The sequence below is a fragment of the Mus musculus genome, chromosome 7 (assembly GCF_000001635.26).
Source record: "Mus musculus strain C57BL/6J chromosome 7, GRCm38.p6 C57BL/6J".
NCBI classification, from domain to species: Eukaryota; Metazoa; Chordata; class Mammalia; order Rodentia; family Muridae; genus Mus; species Mus musculus.
This window is the reverse complement of record NC_000073.6, coordinates 133,666,076-133,684,580: the sequence shown is the minus strand read 5'-3', so window position 1 is coordinate 133,684,580 and position 18,505 is coordinate 133,666,076. Positions and strand designations below refer to the sequence as shown.

Sequence of the window (18,505 nt, the reverse complement as noted above, 5' to 3'; positions counted from 1 at the left end):
GTTCCGAGCATGTTTTGCTCTTTCAGAGGACCAAGGTCAGTTCCCAGCACCCGTGGCAAGCAGCTCACACCCACCTGTAACTACAGCTCCAGGAACTCTGACTCCCCCTCCACAGAGACATATACACATAGCCTTTAAAAGGAAATAAACCTTAAAAAAAGATGGAAGCTGGGCTGGAGAGGTGGCTCAAAGATTAAGAGCACTGGCTCAATTGCCTGCAGCCACATGGTGGCTCATAACCATCTGTAATGGGATCTGGTGCCCTCTTCTGGCCAGCAGGCATACATGCAGGCAGAATGCTGTATACATAATAAATACATCTTAAAAAGAGAAGAAGAGGTAAAAGCGGGGTGGTGGTGGCGCACGTCTTTAATCCTAGCTCTCGAGAGGCAGAGGCAGGCAGGTCCCTGTGAGTTCAAGGTCATCCTGGACTACAAAGCGAGTTCCAGGACAGCCAGGGCCACACACAGAAACCCTGTCTGGAAAAACCAAAGTGGGAGGAGGGAGAGAGGGAGAAGGGGCCTGGTAGGAAGGGAATGGGGAAGTGTGGCTTCTGGCTTCCTACCTTAAGATATGACCCTTATTCCTAAACATGCTGCAGTCACTGCTGCTGGCCACGAAGTGATGATACAACTAATGGGGAGGAGAAGAGCTTACAGGGACGTGAATGCCATTTGGAACTCCTGTCAGGGCCACAGGAGCTACACAAGAACAGAAGTGCTTCATCCATGGCGGGGGGGTGCAGCTGCAAGCCGCCGTGGTTGTTTTGCATGAGATCTTAGAACCCATCTCAGACTCTGATTTGAAAGTGATGGTGATTCCCCTACAGGCTTTACAGCAGGCAGGGAGAAAACAATCACAGGGGGGTAAGAAGGCTCAGCCTGATTTGTTTGTAACCAGTGCTGGACCAGGACTTCTAGAGTCTGGCCCAGATCATTTTACTTTAGCCATATTTAAGCATAGCACAAGGTTGTCCTGGCTCCTAAGATTACACTTAGGCCATTGTAAAGCACAGGTGGCATTATTTATAAGAATGGGTTTTATGGTCTAAAAGCAATATTCATGATTTAGAGGAAGGGGTCTGGGATAGGTAAAAACATCAATTGTGGGGCATTTGGGCAGAGCCCTTCTCATCAGACAGCGAAGGATCACCAAGTTGTAACCCTGCATCATTCCTGAGCGGATACACACCTCATTTCAGTGGAGAGGTAAGCTGTGTGTTTAACTTCCCTGGTTCGTTCTCTCTCTCTCTCTCTCTCTCTCTCTCTCTCTCTCTCTGTCTGTCTCTCTTTCTCTCTCCACAAGCATGATAGTCAGTGCTAGGGATGCTGGAAGCACCTTCGCATTCAGCTTCTCGGGTACTATGCAGGAGCCTCGGGCCAGCAGCTGTGCTGACTGAGCGCTCCCTCTGGCAGACACTATCTCGGATTACAACGCTATTCCACCACACAAGAAATAGGGAGCTTGTGCCACAGCAGACTGACTGTGTGGAACTGAGGTGCACTGGGACAGGAACCCTGTGCACAGGCTGCTGTGCCAGCAGTGCCAGCTGGCCTTAACAGTCAACTTTGAGACCAGCAAAATGGCTCAATGAGTAAAGGCCCTGCCATGCAAACCTGGCAACCTGAGTTTGATTCACTTAGGACAGACCGAGAGAAGGGATACCCAGAGTTGCCCTGTGAGCTTCACACTCACACCAAACACATAGTGCACATGTGGACACACACATCCTAAAAAAGTTCACTTCATTCCTGCGCCTTTGGCCAAGGCAAAACTGTGAGGAACAAAACCTTTGTGTAAATTAAATTCCCAGAGGAAAACCTTGTTTAGTGCAATACTGTACCACAGGACCAAGTTTCCTCCCAGAAAACTCAGTGAACAGATTTCTGTTCCATTTTTAAATGATTTGCCAGTCTGTGGTGGTACATGCCTTTAATTCCAGCACTTGGAAGGCAGAGGCAGGCAGATCTCTGAGTTTGAGGCCAGCCTGGGCTACAGAGTGAGTTCAAGGACAGCCAAGGCTACACAGAGAAACCTTGGGGAACATGATTTATATCTCATGTGCTTTGGTGTTTTGCCTACATGTATGTCTGTGTGAGGGTGTCAGATCCCCTGGGACTGGAGTTAAAGATAGCTGTGAGCTGCCATGTGGGTGCTGAGAATTGAACCCAGGTCCTCTGGAAGTTAAGAGCAGCCAGTGCTCTTAACTCCTGAGCCTTCACTCCAGCCCTCTATTCCCTTTTTTTCCTCCCATTGTTTTCAAGGCTGGCTGTAGCAGGAAACCTAATAGACACCGATGTATCTAGGGTAAACATTAGAATGAAATAGTTGGTTTTCACTGCATCTAGGGTAGACACCAGAATGAAAAGTTGTTTCCTAGAAATACTCTGGTCTTGACGAAATCGTTGTAGGAAAACACGATTGTTTTCTGTTTGTTATCTATAGGGTTGCTTTTCTGAAGGAGCTTAAAGCCTTCACACAACATTGGTCACAAATGGCCTCGGCACACCTGACATATCGTGCATTATTGAGCGCTGCAAACAGTGCACAGAAAGGACTAATGTTTCAGGGGAGTGAGGTTTTCCTTCAGGAAACAGATTAGGTTAGGGGCTTTGGGATGAGGGACTTGTTTTACCTCCCTGCGCCCCCCCAAAAGAACCCCAACTTCTGTGTAACAATCAATAAATAGACTTGATGGCCCTTTGACAATCAAATCAGTCTACAGAAACTGGATCTCCCCGCTGCCAGCCAGCAAGGCTGTAATCCATCTTTCTTCGATTGCCATGGATCTCCAGGTCACCCAGTGGTCACGGATGCGCACAGTGCAGGAATCACCTGTGAACCTTCTCCACTGCTCATCACCTTAAAGCAGAGTAAGGGACAGCTCTCTACTAGTGAAAGGACAGGACTGTCCTCTCTGAAAGAAAACAGGTCAGGTTTCAGGATTTTCACAAGTGACCATTTCAGACTCTAGAAAAGACGGACTATCTGGCAATGAGGTGCACGATCATGTTGGATGCTGGACTCACCACGGCACGTGGGGGATGATGGAGGAGGGAGAGGAGCCAGCTGAGGCAGTTTGAAAAGAAAGTGGAAGAGAGGATGAAAGGGGTGCCACTGCTCCTAGGGAGGCTGCAGGAGAGACAAGCCCACTAACAGGCAGCAGAGCAGGAGGGTCCTCATGGTTGGTGGGGAGGGCATTGACTGAACGTTGCCTCCATACTACAAATGTCTCATGTATGCTCTTCCATCTCGGGTGCCGAATGACACTGCTCACAGCGGGGCCTCGAGCTAGGCAAGGCAGGGCTTGGGTGCAGATGGGGACTGTGAGATTCCAGGCTTAGCTCTAGACTCCAGGGGCTCAGGCCTGCCTCCTTTCACTCCTTCAGGCTGTGTAGTGTGTATGTATGTATGTATGTATGTATGTATGTATGTATATATGTATGTATGTAGTTTGTTATGGGCCTCAGTGGTTCTAGTTTACCCTCACATAGACTCACTGACCACACATTAGAATTTCACAGTAAGTAGCTGTATTCAGGAACACCTGGGTACCAGGGCTTCCTATGGAGTTGTGACACATGTACAATGTACATACACTTTACAGACATACACATATGTGTCTGCAAGGAAATTCAGCATGGTCCTGCCCACTGCAGGGAAACTGTTTTTCTTGCGATGGTTCTAAAATTCACTTTGCTCTATGTTGAATAGACATTCTAATTTTTAAATTACATTATTTGCTATTTCTTTGGACAGTGAAGGTTATGAAGGTTATAAAGCCATAGGCCGGGTCCTTAAAGGCATGTTGTCAGGGGGTAGGCCCTGCCTTGCAGCAGCACAGGTGGACACATCCCTGGAGATCAGAGAGCAACTTTCGGGAGTTTGTTCTCTCCAAACATGTGAGGTCAGGGGATTGAATCTAGGTCATCCAGTTTGGCAGTAAGTGCCTTTACCTCCTGAGCTATCTTACCTACCCCAGATTTCTCTCTCTCTCTCTCTCTCTCTCTCTCTCAATAAAAACCACCAGTAAGAAAGAAAAGAAAAGAAACTAAAGTTTGAGAAACAAATTAACATGCCCTAAGCCCAGACCACCCAGAAAAAAGAGACTAAACCAAACTGAAGGTTATGAAGGTTATAAAGCCATAGGCCGGGTCCTTAAAGGCACGTTATCAGGGGGTGGGCTCTGCCTTGCAGCAGCACAGGTGGACGCACCCAGCACTTCTCCCTCAGTTCATTTAGGAGCAAACCCAATCACTAAAGTCAACACAGGAGAGCAATCCACAAGTTCACCACTCAGAAGTACTGTGATCCAGGACTGAAGGAAGAGGGATTGTCACACCCATGAGAAAAGTGGCCCTGGGGTCTTCAAAGGCAGCTTGCTTGGGCCTCAGAAGCAGCCTCCTAGCAGGCACACTTCAGAGCTGGGTGACAAAATACTTGCTTGCTTATAAAAGGACCCCACCATGCCCTGCTCCTTAGGAGGGGAGACAGGGACGCAGTAAGGTAGGAGGACCAGAGTCCCAGTGAAGCCATGCTTGCTGCCTCTGTCTTGCGTCTGACACTGCCGCTCTGCTGGCTAGTTGCACCCCAGCCCACCCAGCCTGAGAGGCTCTTCCACAGCCGGGACCGTTCGGACCTGGAGCCATCTCCCCTGAGCCAGGCCAAGCCCATTGCTGACCTCCATGATGCTCAGGTAAGAGGAGATGCAGAGAGCAGCAGCATTTGTGTGGAATGAAACCTGGAGCCTCGTGCATGCTAGGCAACCACCTCTCCCACGGAGTTACACATAGTTCTGTCTGATGTTAACCCTAGAAGCATCAGTGTCTAGGCAGCTTCGAGCCTGCAGAGAGCAGCTTTAAATGTCAGAGGATATTTGAAGGTGAACATGTCAGAGTCTAAGGCACTGTGCTGATGGCATCCCTCTGTTGGCCTCCTGCCAGCCTGGGTATACAGAGAAAGGACAGTACTGGCACAGATCCCCGCAAAGTGCTATTGAGTGCCATCCACTGTCACAACCAGACTAGGGTTGCCTTTCTCCAGTCATGGCTCTGAAGTCTGGGTCTTACCTCAAGCAGACAGATGACCAAGATTTCCCCTAAACATTTGGTTCCTCTAAACTTCTGGTTCCAGGGTGCCCCTAGTGTGGAGGGCAGTGAGAAGCTATGATGTGCCAAACTTGCTTTGGATGCCAAGGGCACCCCTATAGCCCCTGCCTTCCCTGCCCCTACATGCTAGAAACCACCAGCCCACAGTGTGTATCCACCTCCAGCCTTGCCCTCTGGCATGGCCCCTTCCCTCCAGTCCCACCACCTGGCTGCCTTCAATTCTGCCCCCCTACGGGCCATGTGGCACCCATGACTCCACTCTGGTAGATCCTGGATAAAGTCCTTTTATCTTTAGCTTCATTCTGTGTATCTCCTGTCTCTCCCCAGCTAACACAGCACAGGAAAAGTCCCAGCAGGAGTCAACCTTATGAACTTAGGGCTTCTCTTTCCCACAGAGCTTCCTATTGAAATATGGCTGGTCAGAGATACCTAGCCCAAAGGAGTCAGCAGGAGTCCCTGTGGGATTCACCTTGGCTCAAGCTGTACGTAGATTCCAGAAGGCGAACAGACTGCCAGCCAGTGGGGAATTGGACTCACCTACACTGGCCGCTATGAACAAGCCACGCTGTGGGGTTCCTGACACACGGCTGCCCCCTCGGGCTGCCCTGCCAACCCCACCAGCCCTGCTGACCTCTTTAGGTCTCCGGCCCAGGGCCAGACAAAAGCGCTTTCTTCAAATGCTGTTCCCCAAGCCAGATGGGCAACAGGAGGATGCCTCAGACACTGGGGCCAGCAGGGCCTTCTCCAAGAAGACACTGACCTGGAGGCTGGTGGGAGATGCCTACAGCAGCCAACTCTCTGGGGATGAGCAGAGGTACATCTTTAGACTGGCCTTCAGGATGTGGAGTGAGGTGACACCACTGGACTTCCGGGAGGACCGCACTGCCCCTGGCACCATGGTGGACATAAAGCTGGGTTTTGGGAGAGGTAAGAGGGGTGCCAGACTGGGGTTCCTTCCTGCCTACTCTGCAGGCACCCTCTGGCTCGTCCATCAAGGCCCCATGCCCAATATGATGCTTAGGGCAACCTGGGCCAATTAGCTTGATTGCCTTGTTGCCCCGAGTGGTGTGGACTTATATATGAAGCCACCGTTACCTCCTTGATGGCAGACTGGACAAATAACCTGTCTTCTACAGCCCATCTGTGACTAGAGATGTTCCCATCCACCTTGCTGCTTTCATGGGCTAATTTCCTAATTCTAGGGCACATAAGACATGGTTTGTGACAAAAGTAACAAGGGGACCCAGCTCTAATGCCATTTCCTTCACCAGCACTGGCAACACACACACACACACACACACACACACACACACACACACACACACACACATACACACACACACACACACACACAGAGAGAGAGAGAGAGAGAGAGAGAGAGAGAGAGAGAGAGAGAGAGCACATAGCACAGTTAGCATCTAGATGTTTCTAGTCTTTTTGGTTTTGTGTTTTTGTTTTTTTTTTTAAATTTTTTTGTGGTTCTTTTTTCAAGATGAAGGTTTTCCTGTGTAGCTCTGGCGATCCTGGAACTCCCGCTGTAGACCAGGTTGGCCCAGAACTGAGATCTGCTGGCCTCTGCTTCCTGAGTGCTGGAATTAAAGACATTCGCCAACAGGCCCTGCTAGTTTCTTAGTCTTTATAGCCTCACAGTTCACAGACACCAGGCAGCTCAGTCTGCGCCCACAGAGCTTCCACAGGGCCAATAGCTGCACCAGGTCCAGGAAGCTGTGGTGCTGTCAGAGTCTGTGCTGTTAGGGAGGGCTTCAAGATGAGCACCTTCATTCACGGCTACCCACCCCTCTCCTCACACCAGGCCGGCACCTGGGCTGTCCACGGGTGTTTGACGGGAGTGGACAGGAGTTTGCACATGCCTGGCGCCTGGGTGAGATCCACTTTGATGACGACGAGCACTTCACTCCTCTCTCCAGTGACACAGGCATCAGCCTTCTCAAAGTAAGAGGCCCCAGCTGCTCTGTTGGGAAGGCAAAGCACACTAGCCCAAGTTCAGAGCCATGGCTTGTCCTTGGTGTGTGCACAGCAACATTTCCCACCAGTCACTGCTTCTCTCCTGAACAAGCACAACTCTGCACTGGGCACAGGCCAGGCCTCTATAATTCAGTGATTGGTGCCAGCAACGTCAAAGACTCAGGTTTGGTCCTACACCTGTGGTTTGTGTTCCCCTCCTAGGTAGCTGTCCATGAAATTGGCCACGTCCTCGGATTGCCTCACACCTACAGGGTGGGATCCATAATGCAACCAAACTACATTCCCCAGGAGCCTGCCTTTGAGTTGGACTGGGCAGACAGAAAAGCAATTCAAAGACTATATGGTAAGATGGTTTAGGGCAGACCCTGCCCGGAGGGTACTGAGGAGGTTAAAGCCAGCAGGCTCTGCTCTGGGCTCATTAGGAGGCTGATCCCCAAACAGGTAGCATGGCTGAGGAGCTGCCCTCAAACTGTCTGCCGGCTTTTAAAACGATCACACTAGACCATATAGGTCTACAGGTGAGGAGCAACAATCCTTTTTGTGCCTTCTCTTTTCCTCCTTCCACACTGGTGAGGACAGAGGACGTTATGGCTTTTAGATACCCAGGGCTTCTCTATGCCTTAGCATCCTAGAGCTATGTGAATGCAAAGCCGCTATAAGAAGCCGTGCTTCCTGACATCAGCCTTACTGCAAAGTTTCAGTCGTTATGCCAGGCACCGCTGGCTATTTAATACAAATGGTGGGGCAGAGATGGCTTGGCAGTTAAGAGCACCTTCCAGAGGTTTAATTTCCAGCACCCACATCTGGTGGCTCATAATCACCTGTAATTTCAGTTCCAGAGGCTCCAATACCTCTAGCCCCTGTGAGCACACACACACATACATATGATTAAAAGTCCAGTCTTTAAAAACGAAAGAAAACGGTTGGTTATAGCACAGGTACCCAACAGGGAAAGCAAGCACTTCCATTCCCAGGTCCTCACATGCATCCCAGTTCTGTTCCTATGTGCTCCCACTCCTGATTTCCAAAGCCTGTTTCAGCCACACTGTCATCCTCCAATAGAAACATGGCTGTTTGTGTGTGCTTCTCTCCACTCGTGAAACCAGATAGACTATGGAGAGGCATGTGCCAGCCGCACTTATGGTGGCTGTAGAACTGCATCCAGCCTGCTAACTCCTAAAATTCAGTCTTCTGTGATGCTTTGCTTGAAGGCATTCCAACAGGAAGTGCTAGCCACGTGGTATCTCCATTCCAGACAATGAGTGCTCCAGCAGGGGGTGCTAGCCACGTAGTATCTCCATTCCAGACAATGAGTGCTGATGCTTACAGTGACAAGCGGCTGCATTCTTTTTTTTCTCTCTCTCCAGGTTCGTGCAAGGGGTCATTTGATACAGTGTTTGACTGGATCCGCAAGGAGAGGAACCAATATGGTGAGGTGAGGGTGAGATTCAACACGTACTTCTTCCGCAACAGCTGGTACTGGCTCTACGAAAACCGCAACAACAGGACTCGCTACGGGGACCCCCTCCAAATCCTCACTGGCTGGCGTGGGATCCCCACGCAGAGCATCGATGCCTACGTCCATGTCTGGTCATGGGGAAAAGACGAGCGCTACTTTTTCAAAGGTAACACTGCTTCAGGGTGTGGCTCCATCTCTCTTACTGAACTTGTACTTAGGATATTTCCAGAATTTACCAAGGAATCCATTGCAGGGTATTGGTAACCACTTGCTTTTCAGTTTGATTAGGCAGACTGCAGGTAGGCTGTGTCCCCCGATCTTAGGAAGGATAGGTAGTCACCAAATGAATACACTTTGTTAGGTGCCTCTACCATGGAAAGGAATGGTCTGTAGACTAAGACTCAAGATACTCCGTGGTGTTCATGGCTTTCACTGTGAGAGGCAACTAGCATTGCAACATAGCAGTGATGGGCTGGGCAAGTATAACTAGGGTCAAACTGAAAAGTCATGGGAGGCCTGAGCAGATGGCTGAGTGAAAAAGTCCTGTTTCTCTGGAATCATGGGAGAGGACCATGCAGGGCTGATTTAGGACCTATTGGCAGCTGCTCTTTGGAGTGACACGAAGCAGAGTGGCATGCCACGCTCTCATAGGATGGTGGGTGAAGTCTCACTTGGGTTGAGTTTAGGAGCGCTGGGCTACATCTCTGGCCCATGCCATATTTCTTTTTTTTTTTTAAAGATTTATTTTTTTTTAATTTATTTATTTTAAGTAAGTACACTGTAGCTGTCTTCAGACACCCCATAAGAGGGTATCAGATCTCATTACGGATGGTTGTGAGCCATCATGTGGTTGCTGGGATTAGAACTCAGGAACTCTGAAAGAGCAGTCAGTGCTCTTAACCTCTGAGCCATCTCTCCAGGCCCCCATGCCATATTTCTTATAGTCCGGGATTAATAAGCCACATTGACAGTTTTGGGTTGACTCTCAGGAAGCCAATACTGGAGATATGACAGTGAGAATGACCAGGCACACACAGAAGACGAACAAGGAAGGAGCTACCCTAAACTGATCTCAGAAGGATTCCCTGGCATCCCCAGCCCCCTGGACACGGCCTTTTACGATCGGAGGCAGCAGTTAATTTACTTCTTCAAGGAGTCTCTAGTAAGTGTCACTGTATCCAACCTCTTAGTGGTAGCCTCATCACTTCATCTATGAGACAATGGCAGACAGATGGAAACATTTAGAACTTGACCTCTACAGAACTCAGTGCGAAGTCAGAGTGCCAACAAGCCTCAGCAAATCTATCTGGTTTACTTTACAGGTATTTGCATTTGATGTCAACCGAAACCAAGTACTTAATTCTTATCCAAAGAAGATGAGCCAAGTGTTTCCAGCAATAATGCCTCAAAACCACCCATTCAGAAACCTCGATTCAGCGTACTACTCCTATGCACACAACTCCATCTTCTTCTTCAAAGGCAACTCGTACTGGAAAGTAGTTAGTGACAAGGACAAACAGCAGAACACCCGGCTGCCTCTGAATGGCTTATTTCCAAAAAAACCTGTTTCCGAGAAGTGGTTTGATGTTTGTGATGTTCACACCTCTACCCTGAACATGTAAAGAAGAAAATCAAGACTAGGACTTAGGAACAGTTTTAAGGGAACGTGTCAGCCTTCTCTGCAAAGAAAACAAACCTGATTCTTAATAGCTAAAGCAAATATGGCTTCCTAAGCTAAACCAAACAAGAAAGCATTACTTGAACTTTAAAAATAGCTTTAAGGATCAGTTGCTGGACGAAACTTTTTAGAAACGTCAAAAAGTTTACCCTAGGGAATCTTTTCTTTTGATGCCACATTAACTCCATTCAGTCCCAATCGTGCCTCCAGGGGTCCCACCTTTGTGTGGTATAGAAATGGCTCTTAGAGCACTGAAACTGAGTTCTGGTCTAGGAAAGGGCACAGAATTATAATTAACTGGAAAACACATGTCATAATGACATGTTTAACATTTGACTGTAGGTATGGCTCTGATACTGTCCTGTTTCCCAGTTGGTTCTTGATCTGTCAGTAAAGAAGCCAATTGCTGGGCAGAAAGAATAGGCGGGACTCCCAGGTCCCTGGAGGAAAAGAAACGGAAGGGGGGAGTTCAATGGGCACTGAGTGGAGAGAAGTTGAGTGGACACGTGAGATTTTGGGTGGAGCAGCGGCCTTTGGCTGCTCTTACAGGCAGGGGGTTGTAGATGGAACTGAGCAACTAAGTTTGGGGCAGGCAGGAGGTTCAGAGGTAAGAATGTTGATAATGCTTTTCCAGGCAGGACATAGCAGCTCCCAGCAATTGTACTAAAAGGCAGGTTGAAAAGGAACAACTGTGTGTGTATCTTTTATCTGTGGATTCAAGAGAAGCGGGGTGGAGGCTGGAAGCATAGTCTGTTCAAGGAGCTTAGGTGGGGCAGCGAAAGCTACACGAAACATGTGACATGATCCAAAGGTCCCCAAAGTCTGTTTGGGTGACACAACAGGTCTCGCCAGCATGCACAGCATTATGTCTGCACCCTGTGATGATTGCCTCCTGCTTGTCTGTGCACAGGCCCTTCCACTAACTGGCAGATCATGGCTTCCCTGCTTCTGTCCTGTGGGTCAGGCCACCACAGGGCTCTGGAAGCTGGCTGGGTAAGTGCAACTTTCCTACTCTAGGACAGGCACTAACCCTTTAACTCCCACACAGTATGGCTTATCAATTCTTTAGTTTGTTTCTTCAAGACAGTGTTTTTCTGTGTAATCCTGGCTGTCCTGGAACTCAAGAGATCTGCTTGCCTCTGCCTCCCAGGTACTGGGATTAAAGGCATGTGCAGCAACAGCAGCCACCTCTACCACCACCTGCTGGCTTAAATTCTTAACACAACAGCCAATGTCATAGATGATGATATCTGAACAAACTAACTGAAAAAGGTTCAGAAACCTGAGCGACCAGGCCACAGACTCTTCTAAAGGAACATCTAAAACACATATACTTCAGGAGGCTTTAATTAAAACCAACACAAGTAATTACAACATATTTGAGAAGTATCTTTTATTTCTCCTGCAGAAATTTTCATGTTATTGCTATGACAAGAGAAAGAGCCAAAATTTCTACTTCCTTGCTTAAAATCCATTTTCCTATCAGAAGGCTTTTCAGCTAAGGAGAGGGGCTTGGAGACAAGTAGTCCTAACACTCCAGCCTCTTTCTAGGGCAGCACGGGAATCCTGATGAGTTCGCCTGTTCCACAGGGCCCTCCAGTGGAGGAAGGAAGGGCTGTGGTACTGTGTGCACACTTGCTGCAGGGCTAAGGACACAGGCGTCCTAAAAGGAGGCTGAGGAGCTGGCTCAAAGCTTTACAGTTTCACCAACGTTTTAAGGGTTGCAATGATTAACTCTTGTAAACAGGTGCAAATTTGTTCCAATGACAACAATGCAAACCAAACAAGGAACTAGACAAATAGTGAGAGAATAATCTGCTTTGTTGCAATGGAGACCTGCTTGCTCCAGTGACAGAAACCCACATCTGTAAGTGGGGCTGGTGTGGAAGGGGATGTAACTGTGGCCAGATACCAGATATCAAGAGTCTGCCTGGTGCAAATGCTGGACTTCCTTGCAACTGTTAGTGACAGCTTGACGGCCCCACATGCAGTGGGCACTGGACAAGATCCCCAGAGCAGCAGGGCACAGCAGAATGTCCCAGGAGCAGGAATGTAGGGGAAACCTTTGCCTTGAAAATTAGGAGCCATGTACTTTGTAAAGGTTTGATATCATAAGCAAGCAGATCAAATCACAGCAGTGTGAAGAATGCAAGTGGGAACTACCAAGGTATTTTAAATAAATAGCTTATTTATTCAAAATAATTCTCTTACCTTATTCACAGTTTCAAGTTTAAAATGAGAAAGTGATAGTACCTATTCTTTACCAATGTCATACACAGTCAGAGAAGGAGTCTCTTCAGAGCATGCACTGAAAGGAGACCTGCACAATTCTCAGTCGTCAAAACCTCCCGCGCACACCACAGCTTGGAAAGGGGACACTTTTGTGTCACTTAGAAGTAGACGCTGATGCGCACTGTTTCTACATGCCATTTGAATCCATGAAATCACTTGAATAAGAGTTCCCTTGGCCAGAGTAACATTTTATCCAAAATAATCGCATCTTACACCTAAGTGTTTTAACGTCAAGAATATTTTAAGTCTCGCGACATCGCAGGAGGTGTTATCACTAAGGAACCATGTACTTCTCGAGGAAATACATTTACAAAGCTTTCGGTTCCATTATAGTTTCTCACCTTCACAAGAAGCCGAACCACCCCACATCCTCTGCCTGCCATGGGAAGCAAGTATCCACTGTGGACCTGATTAAACGCTATGTCCTCATATTTAATAAGTCTCAGCACCGAGTGGACAGACAGACAGCTCCAGGACGGGAAGGCACTGACAAGACAGTCCTCCAGTACCACTGCAGTCAGGGGACAGCACTGCCACTCGATCGGCTGCTACCGGAGGCAAGCTGCTCCAGCAAACAGATGACGACTTCAATTCTTTCCAGCAGAGTTGAGTTTCTGTTGGCAGTCGCTCTCAAAAGCTGGGAGTAAATCTGCTTGTTGGTTTGGAGGACTATGTCTTCTTCAGCGTTACTGCTGAGGTTAAAAACAAACAGGTGAGGGAATAGAGGGAGGGGCTGGAAACAACAGGCACTTCTTAGAGTATCTGACTTATCTATGGCTGTTGAGTAAACCAGAGAAAGACCCCTGCCTTCCCAGCAGAGGCACTGGAAAAAGGCACTGGGAGCAGTCACAAAAACATGGTCAAAGAATATGTCATGGAGAAAGTTGAGTGGGAGCTGGGGCTGATCAAGCATGGAGCAACTACATGGCCCCTCTACTCAGCAACAAGTGCCAATCTAAACTGGCAGCTGAGCTCTGCTCACAGACTCCTGCCTCAGCTTCTTACAACTTGTGTAGATCACGCCCTTCTTAACCTACTGTCACCCACTGAACTGAAGTTACTATCTACAGTCTCCACATGTCAAACAGATCGTTTTCCTCTTAATATAATTAGCTGGTTTACCTTATCTACCATTTTACTAAACTAAATACTTAATGTTTATATCTGGCTAAGGACCGTCCATGATGTTACAGATTTCTTCTCTGTACTACAGCACAGGGCTTCATGATCCTCAGATGTTTATAGCTTTTCATCTCAAATCCTAAAGCCTCTGAAATGTCATGGTGCCACTCTGCTAGAGCAGTGAATGCTAAAGGGCGTGTTATGAACAGCTCGATTCTTAATCCAAAGTGAAATAACTCCCCTGAAATGTAATAAACAAAATGTGTATCTTGTCCAACCTACACAGTTGTCATACTATGAAGCACACTCAACAGCTTCAACAAGAAAAATAACCCTGGGACTGGAGAGATGGCTCAGCAGTTAAGAGCACTGACTCTTCTTCCAGAGGTCCTGAGTTCAATTTCCAGCAACCACATGGTGGTTCACAACCATCTGTAACAGGATCTGATACCCTCTTCTGGTGTGTCTGAAGACTGCTACAGAATACTCATATACATAAAAATAAATCTTAAAAAAAAAAAGAAAAAAGAAAATTAATCCTAATTTTCTTAAAGCTCACTTTAATTTCTGAGAACCTAAGTTAAGCTTTTCAATTATTAAGCCCACTTTCTTATTTTGCCTCAGGCTAATGGGGAGAAACAGCAGTCAAAATAAACTACTAATGTTCCTTTCTGTTAAGGTCACATTCTGATTTCCTTTTCTCTTAAAGAACACAGCTAGGTCTGCTTTATCAACAGTAAACTTGCTAGCTGTTTTTACCGACCACGAATGAAACACAACAGAAAGTCCCGACTCAGCAACCACAGTGACCTGCCTCCAACCTGCAGAGGGCTGTGTTCCTTTCGGTCAATAAACCTGAACGCACAGATCAGCTCCTACGACATTTGGCTTGCATGAAAACTTTAGATTAAAAATTTCTTCAAGGGCTGGTGAGATGGCTCAGCAGGTAAGAGTACCCGACTGCTCTTCCGTAGGTCCGGAGTTCAAATCCCAGCAACCACATGGTGGCTCACAACCATCCGTAATGAGATCTGACTCCCTCTTCTGGTGTGTCTGAAGACAGCTACAGTGTACTTACATAGAATAAATAATAAATAAATCTTTAAAAAAAATTTCTTCAATAATCCAGGTGTGGTGGTATATATCTTTAATCTCAGCACTTAGGAGACAGAGGCAGGTAGATCTCTGAGTTTGAGGCCAGCGTGGTCTAACCTAGTGAGTTCCAGAATAGCCAGGGCTACACAGAGAAATCAAAAACATCATTTCTTCAACACTAATAACCTGGTTGGAAATAAAAATTACATAAGCCATACATAGAACTATTGTGATAAAACATCAAGGGCTGGTGAGATGGCTCAGTGGGTAAGAGCACCCGACTGCTCTTCCGAAGGTCTAGAGGTCAAATCCCAGCAACCACATGGTGGCTCACAACCATCCGTAAGGAGATCTGATGACCTCTTCTGGAGTGTCTGAAGACAGCTACAGTGTACTTACATATAATAAATATTAAAAAAAAAACATCAAAAGACTGAAACTGTCAGTCAATCACCCAAACCACTAATCTGGAAAAAAAAATCACTAAATTAGCTCACAGGATCCTACATACATACATACATACACACACACACACACACACACACACACACACACACACACACACACACACTGCCACCTTGTGGACACCAATAAATGTTACAAACCTACCTGCAGTTAAGTTTTTAGGCAGTAAAAGCTAAGAATCTCTCTTCTCCACTGTGTGTTATTTACTCTGCTTTCTGGTGCACTAAACTGCAGTGAACATACCAAACCACCTTGCTGCGTACTTGAGACTTCCTCCAGTAAAAGTTCTCCTCAGAAGGATAAGTTTGAAGACTGAGGTATGCACAAAACAAATAAATCATGGAATTTTCCACTTAATATTTTGGGCTAGAACTGACCAAAGTAAAAAACATCAGAGGAGGAACTTTAGCTGAGGGCATCTACTTCGTTGGAACTTGGATCCTGTGCTATACAGAAGGTTGCAGTTTAAGAAGAAATTCTCAACTGCAGCTCTGTTCAAGATATAAAAAATGAACTCAATGGAATACCTGGCAGGTGAAACCTCTCAGGCAGACCAAGCCAGCCTCTGCTGTCCTAACGGATGTCCAGTTTTCAACACTCCTGAACAAATATCCGTACAGGCAAGAAATAACAGCTAAGCTGGGCAGAGATGATAGTGAGGGGTTTCTTCATGGGCTTGAAACGACCATTAATGAGAGAGGCACTAAGAGAAAACTCCAAAATTGTACAAGATCAGATTGCTTAACATCACCAAGAAGCAATTTGTGGAGTGATGGACTTTGTTGCAACATGGTTGTGGTGGACAGAAATTTTTGGAATGCTAAATAAACGTTGTCAAAGCTCATAACACCGAGTCACAAAACGAAAATTACTTTATCTGTACCCCAAGATAAAATGGTAAGACAGATTTAACTAGAAACAATGATGTACGTGGGTGCATTTTCTTTGACTTTTATCTGTTTTTCATTTTCTGTAATATGGGCTAGACTGCACTTGTGTTTGTATATCATGCTCCTGATGTAGAACTTTGTACTCAATTTCAAGTTAATGATGCCAAAGAACAGCTCTGGTGAAACAGCACACACATCAGCCGAGGCACCTGGCTGTGCACCCGACCACCCATCTCCCTCCTACTACCCAGCTTCAGACGCCCTAACTTTCTTTTTGGAGACAGGGTTTCTCTGTGTAGCCCTGGCTGTCCTGGAACTCACTCTGTAGACCAGGCTGGCCTCGAACTCAGAAATCCACCTGCCTCTGCCTCCCTAGTGCTGGGATTAAAGGTGTGCACCTTTATATCCACATCATAGTCCCCAATTCACATTAAAAACATGTTTGCAAGTGCTACTACAAACAACTTAGGGTCTTCACTCCACGGCTACTTGTCTCTCCATGACTATGCAGTAGGCACATGGTCATGATTCTTACCTAACAAGGAATAGTACTTAAAAATCTCATTATGGATGGTTGTGAGCCACCATGTAGTTGCTGGGATTGGAACTCAGGACCTTCAGAAGAGCAGTCAGTGCTCTTAATCGCTGAGCCATTTCTCCAGCCTCAAATTTTGCATTTTCTACATACAACATAAACAATACAACCTGTTCTTTTTATCAATAGCAGGAACTCAAGTTCTTTTTATAGGTGAGGAGTTAGCAAAGAAGGTTCAATAAATAACCAAGTAATTTACCTCATTTTCCTTTTAGATGACGACATCAGTTTGATGGATTGAAGGAGAAGGAATGACAGACGAGATTCAAATATACTAAGGAGTTTGATCACTTCTTCTCGATTAAGATTAGGTGAAGAATCAGCAGCCGGTGTAGCCTCATCATTCTTGGGCTAAAAACAGCACAAAGTTACTTTACCTAACCTGTCCTCCTCCCATGTTTCATATACAGTGAAGGCTAAGCAGCCTCTTCAAATCCAGTTTACAGAATCATAAACAGGAAGCAGACCCAAAAGCTCCCTGATAAAGATACAGTAAGGCCCCACACCTAAGAAATACTGACATAAAAGAAATGAATCCTATGTGGAATTTCATGACTTCCCAGCATTGACTGTTTGCTACAGAAGCAACATGGAAACAGGTACTGCCTAGCCAGGACCCACCATGGACAGAAGAGGTGGCAGAAGCCTGGGGCACACTCAGCAGAAATGCTGGACTATGCTGCAGAGTTATGGAGCAAATGCTTCCGGGCAGTCAGCTGGGACTGAGAGCAGAGCGCTCCCTGCTCTTGGAAAGCAAAGGCAAAGACACCTTCAAATAGAAAAACAACCTTACAAGGCTTTGAAACTTCTAACAGGTCTCTCTGTAACTATGCTCATTAAAGACTGAAGTCAGTAATGCAATCATGCAAACACAGCTGCTGTGCTTTGAGGCTCCTGTGTGGTGTGTGGCCGTGAACTGATGAACTTGGGACATGGGAAGGTAACTGGACCACTGGGCTCCAGTGTTTTCAATGCTGCCTCTGGAGAGTGTATCAGGTAAGTGTAAACTAAAGTTCCCAGGGGTTGGGTAGGTGAGTGTGGGACCTGCATGTGTGTTAAAGATTCTACAAGGCTAGCTGACTGATTAGAACTTCCTCGACTGTGAAGAGCTAGAAAGCTGCAGGTCAAATCATCTTGGGCTATCTTTAGTGCCCTTCAAAGACATTCACTGCCCACCTGTGTCTGGCCTAATATCCATCCTTGTGATAATGAGGTAAATCCTTTTGGAATGTACCAATAGAACCCTAGCTTCTGCCAACCCAAAGATTAAGGATGCCCTCAGATAGCAGCTGAGACCTACCTAAACCAGAGACATCCCTTCTTTCTTGTAACTTGTCTGCATGATATTCCCACCAATGTATTTATAAAGTATTCCTTTCTTGGTTCTCTTTCTATATGATTTCAGGAAACTGGTGACACTCACCTGTATTCCCAGGCATGATCAGCCACGTGGCTGCAGAGTAAACAACCTCTCTTGGTGATGGTAGCTATGTCTCTGCATCAACCCTGGGCTAGATCTTGCAAGTTTAAGTTATTACAAAGAGGCTACTTCATGCCCTGTCCCATTCTGCACATGGCTTGTTCCCTTTCCATTTCCCCATGTTCAACACTGTTAGAGAACCTTTACCAGGACAATGGTGCCATCTACTTGGATCTGCTAATGTGGATCACAATTATGGGCCTATGGGCCAATGAGCTTCTTTGCAACAACTTACCCAACCTCCAGTATTTTGTTATAGCACACAAATAGACTAAGACTTTTAATTACATAAAGACATTACTAATTATATTTTTATGTAGTGATATATACACACA

At 46.6% G+C, this 18,505-nt stretch overlaps 2 protein-coding genes across 7 annotated transcripts in view; one reads left to right on the top strand and one right to left on the bottom strand.

Annotated features, from left to right (window-relative positions):
* The first annotated feature begins 4,519 nt into the window (after window positions 1–4,519).
* On the top strand, window positions 4,520–10,311 carry Mmp21 (matrix metallopeptidase 21). Of its 2 annotated transcripts, NM_152944.1 has the most exons (7): window positions 4,520–4,696; window positions 5,504–6,035; window positions 6,922–7,061; window positions 7,296–7,437; window positions 8,462–8,719; window positions 9,543–9,715; window positions 9,876–10,311. In NM_152944.1, exons 1-7 carry the CDS (start codon window positions 4,535–4,537, stop codon window positions 10,173–10,175), a joined length of 1,707 nt encoding a protein of 568 aa, NP_694423.1. In that variant the 5' UTR covers window positions 4,520–4,534; the 3' UTR covers window positions 10,176–10,311. The 2 variants fall into 2 exon arrangements, with proteins under 2 accessions (NP_694423.1, NP_001307145.1); NM_001320216.1 differs by lacking the exon at window positions 9,543–9,715.
* Window positions 10,312–11,563: 1,252 nt separating this feature from the next.
* Window positions 11,564–18,505, bottom strand: part of Edrf1 (erythroid differentiation regulatory factor 1) — a 35,474-nt gene continuing 28,532 nt past the window's right edge. The window contains exons 24-25 of one of the 5 annotated variants that reach the window (NM_178115.4): window positions 16,890–17,041; window positions 11,564–13,215 (exon numbers count right to left, since the gene is read on the bottom strand). In NM_178115.4, coding sequence (NP_835216.3) covers window positions 13,041–13,215; window positions 16,890–17,041 — 327 coding nt within the window. In that variant the 3' untranslated portion in view covers window positions 11,564–13,040. The remainder of the gene's footprint in view (window positions 13,216–16,889; window positions 17,042–18,505) is intronic. The other 4 variants (XR_003946434.1, XM_006507558.4, XM_006507559.4 and 1 more) reach the window with 4 other exon arrangements.

What these genes read in the sequence shown, in the direction of transcription:
- Mmp21 (NM_152944.1), top strand. Translation starts at nt 4,535, where the DNA reads ATGCTTGCTGCCTCTGTCTTGCGTCTGACACTGCCGCTCTGCTGGCTA. An exon ending in CTGACCTCCATGATGCTCAG is followed by an intron (nt 4,697 to 5,503) that starts GTAAGAGGAGAT and finishes TCTTTCCCACAG; the next exon opens with AGCTTCCTATTGAAATATGG. An exon ending in AAAGCTGGGTTTTGGGAGAG is followed by an intron (nt 6,036 to 6,921) that starts GTAAGAGGGGTG and finishes TCCTCACACCAG; the next exon opens with GCCGGCACCTGGGCTGTCCA.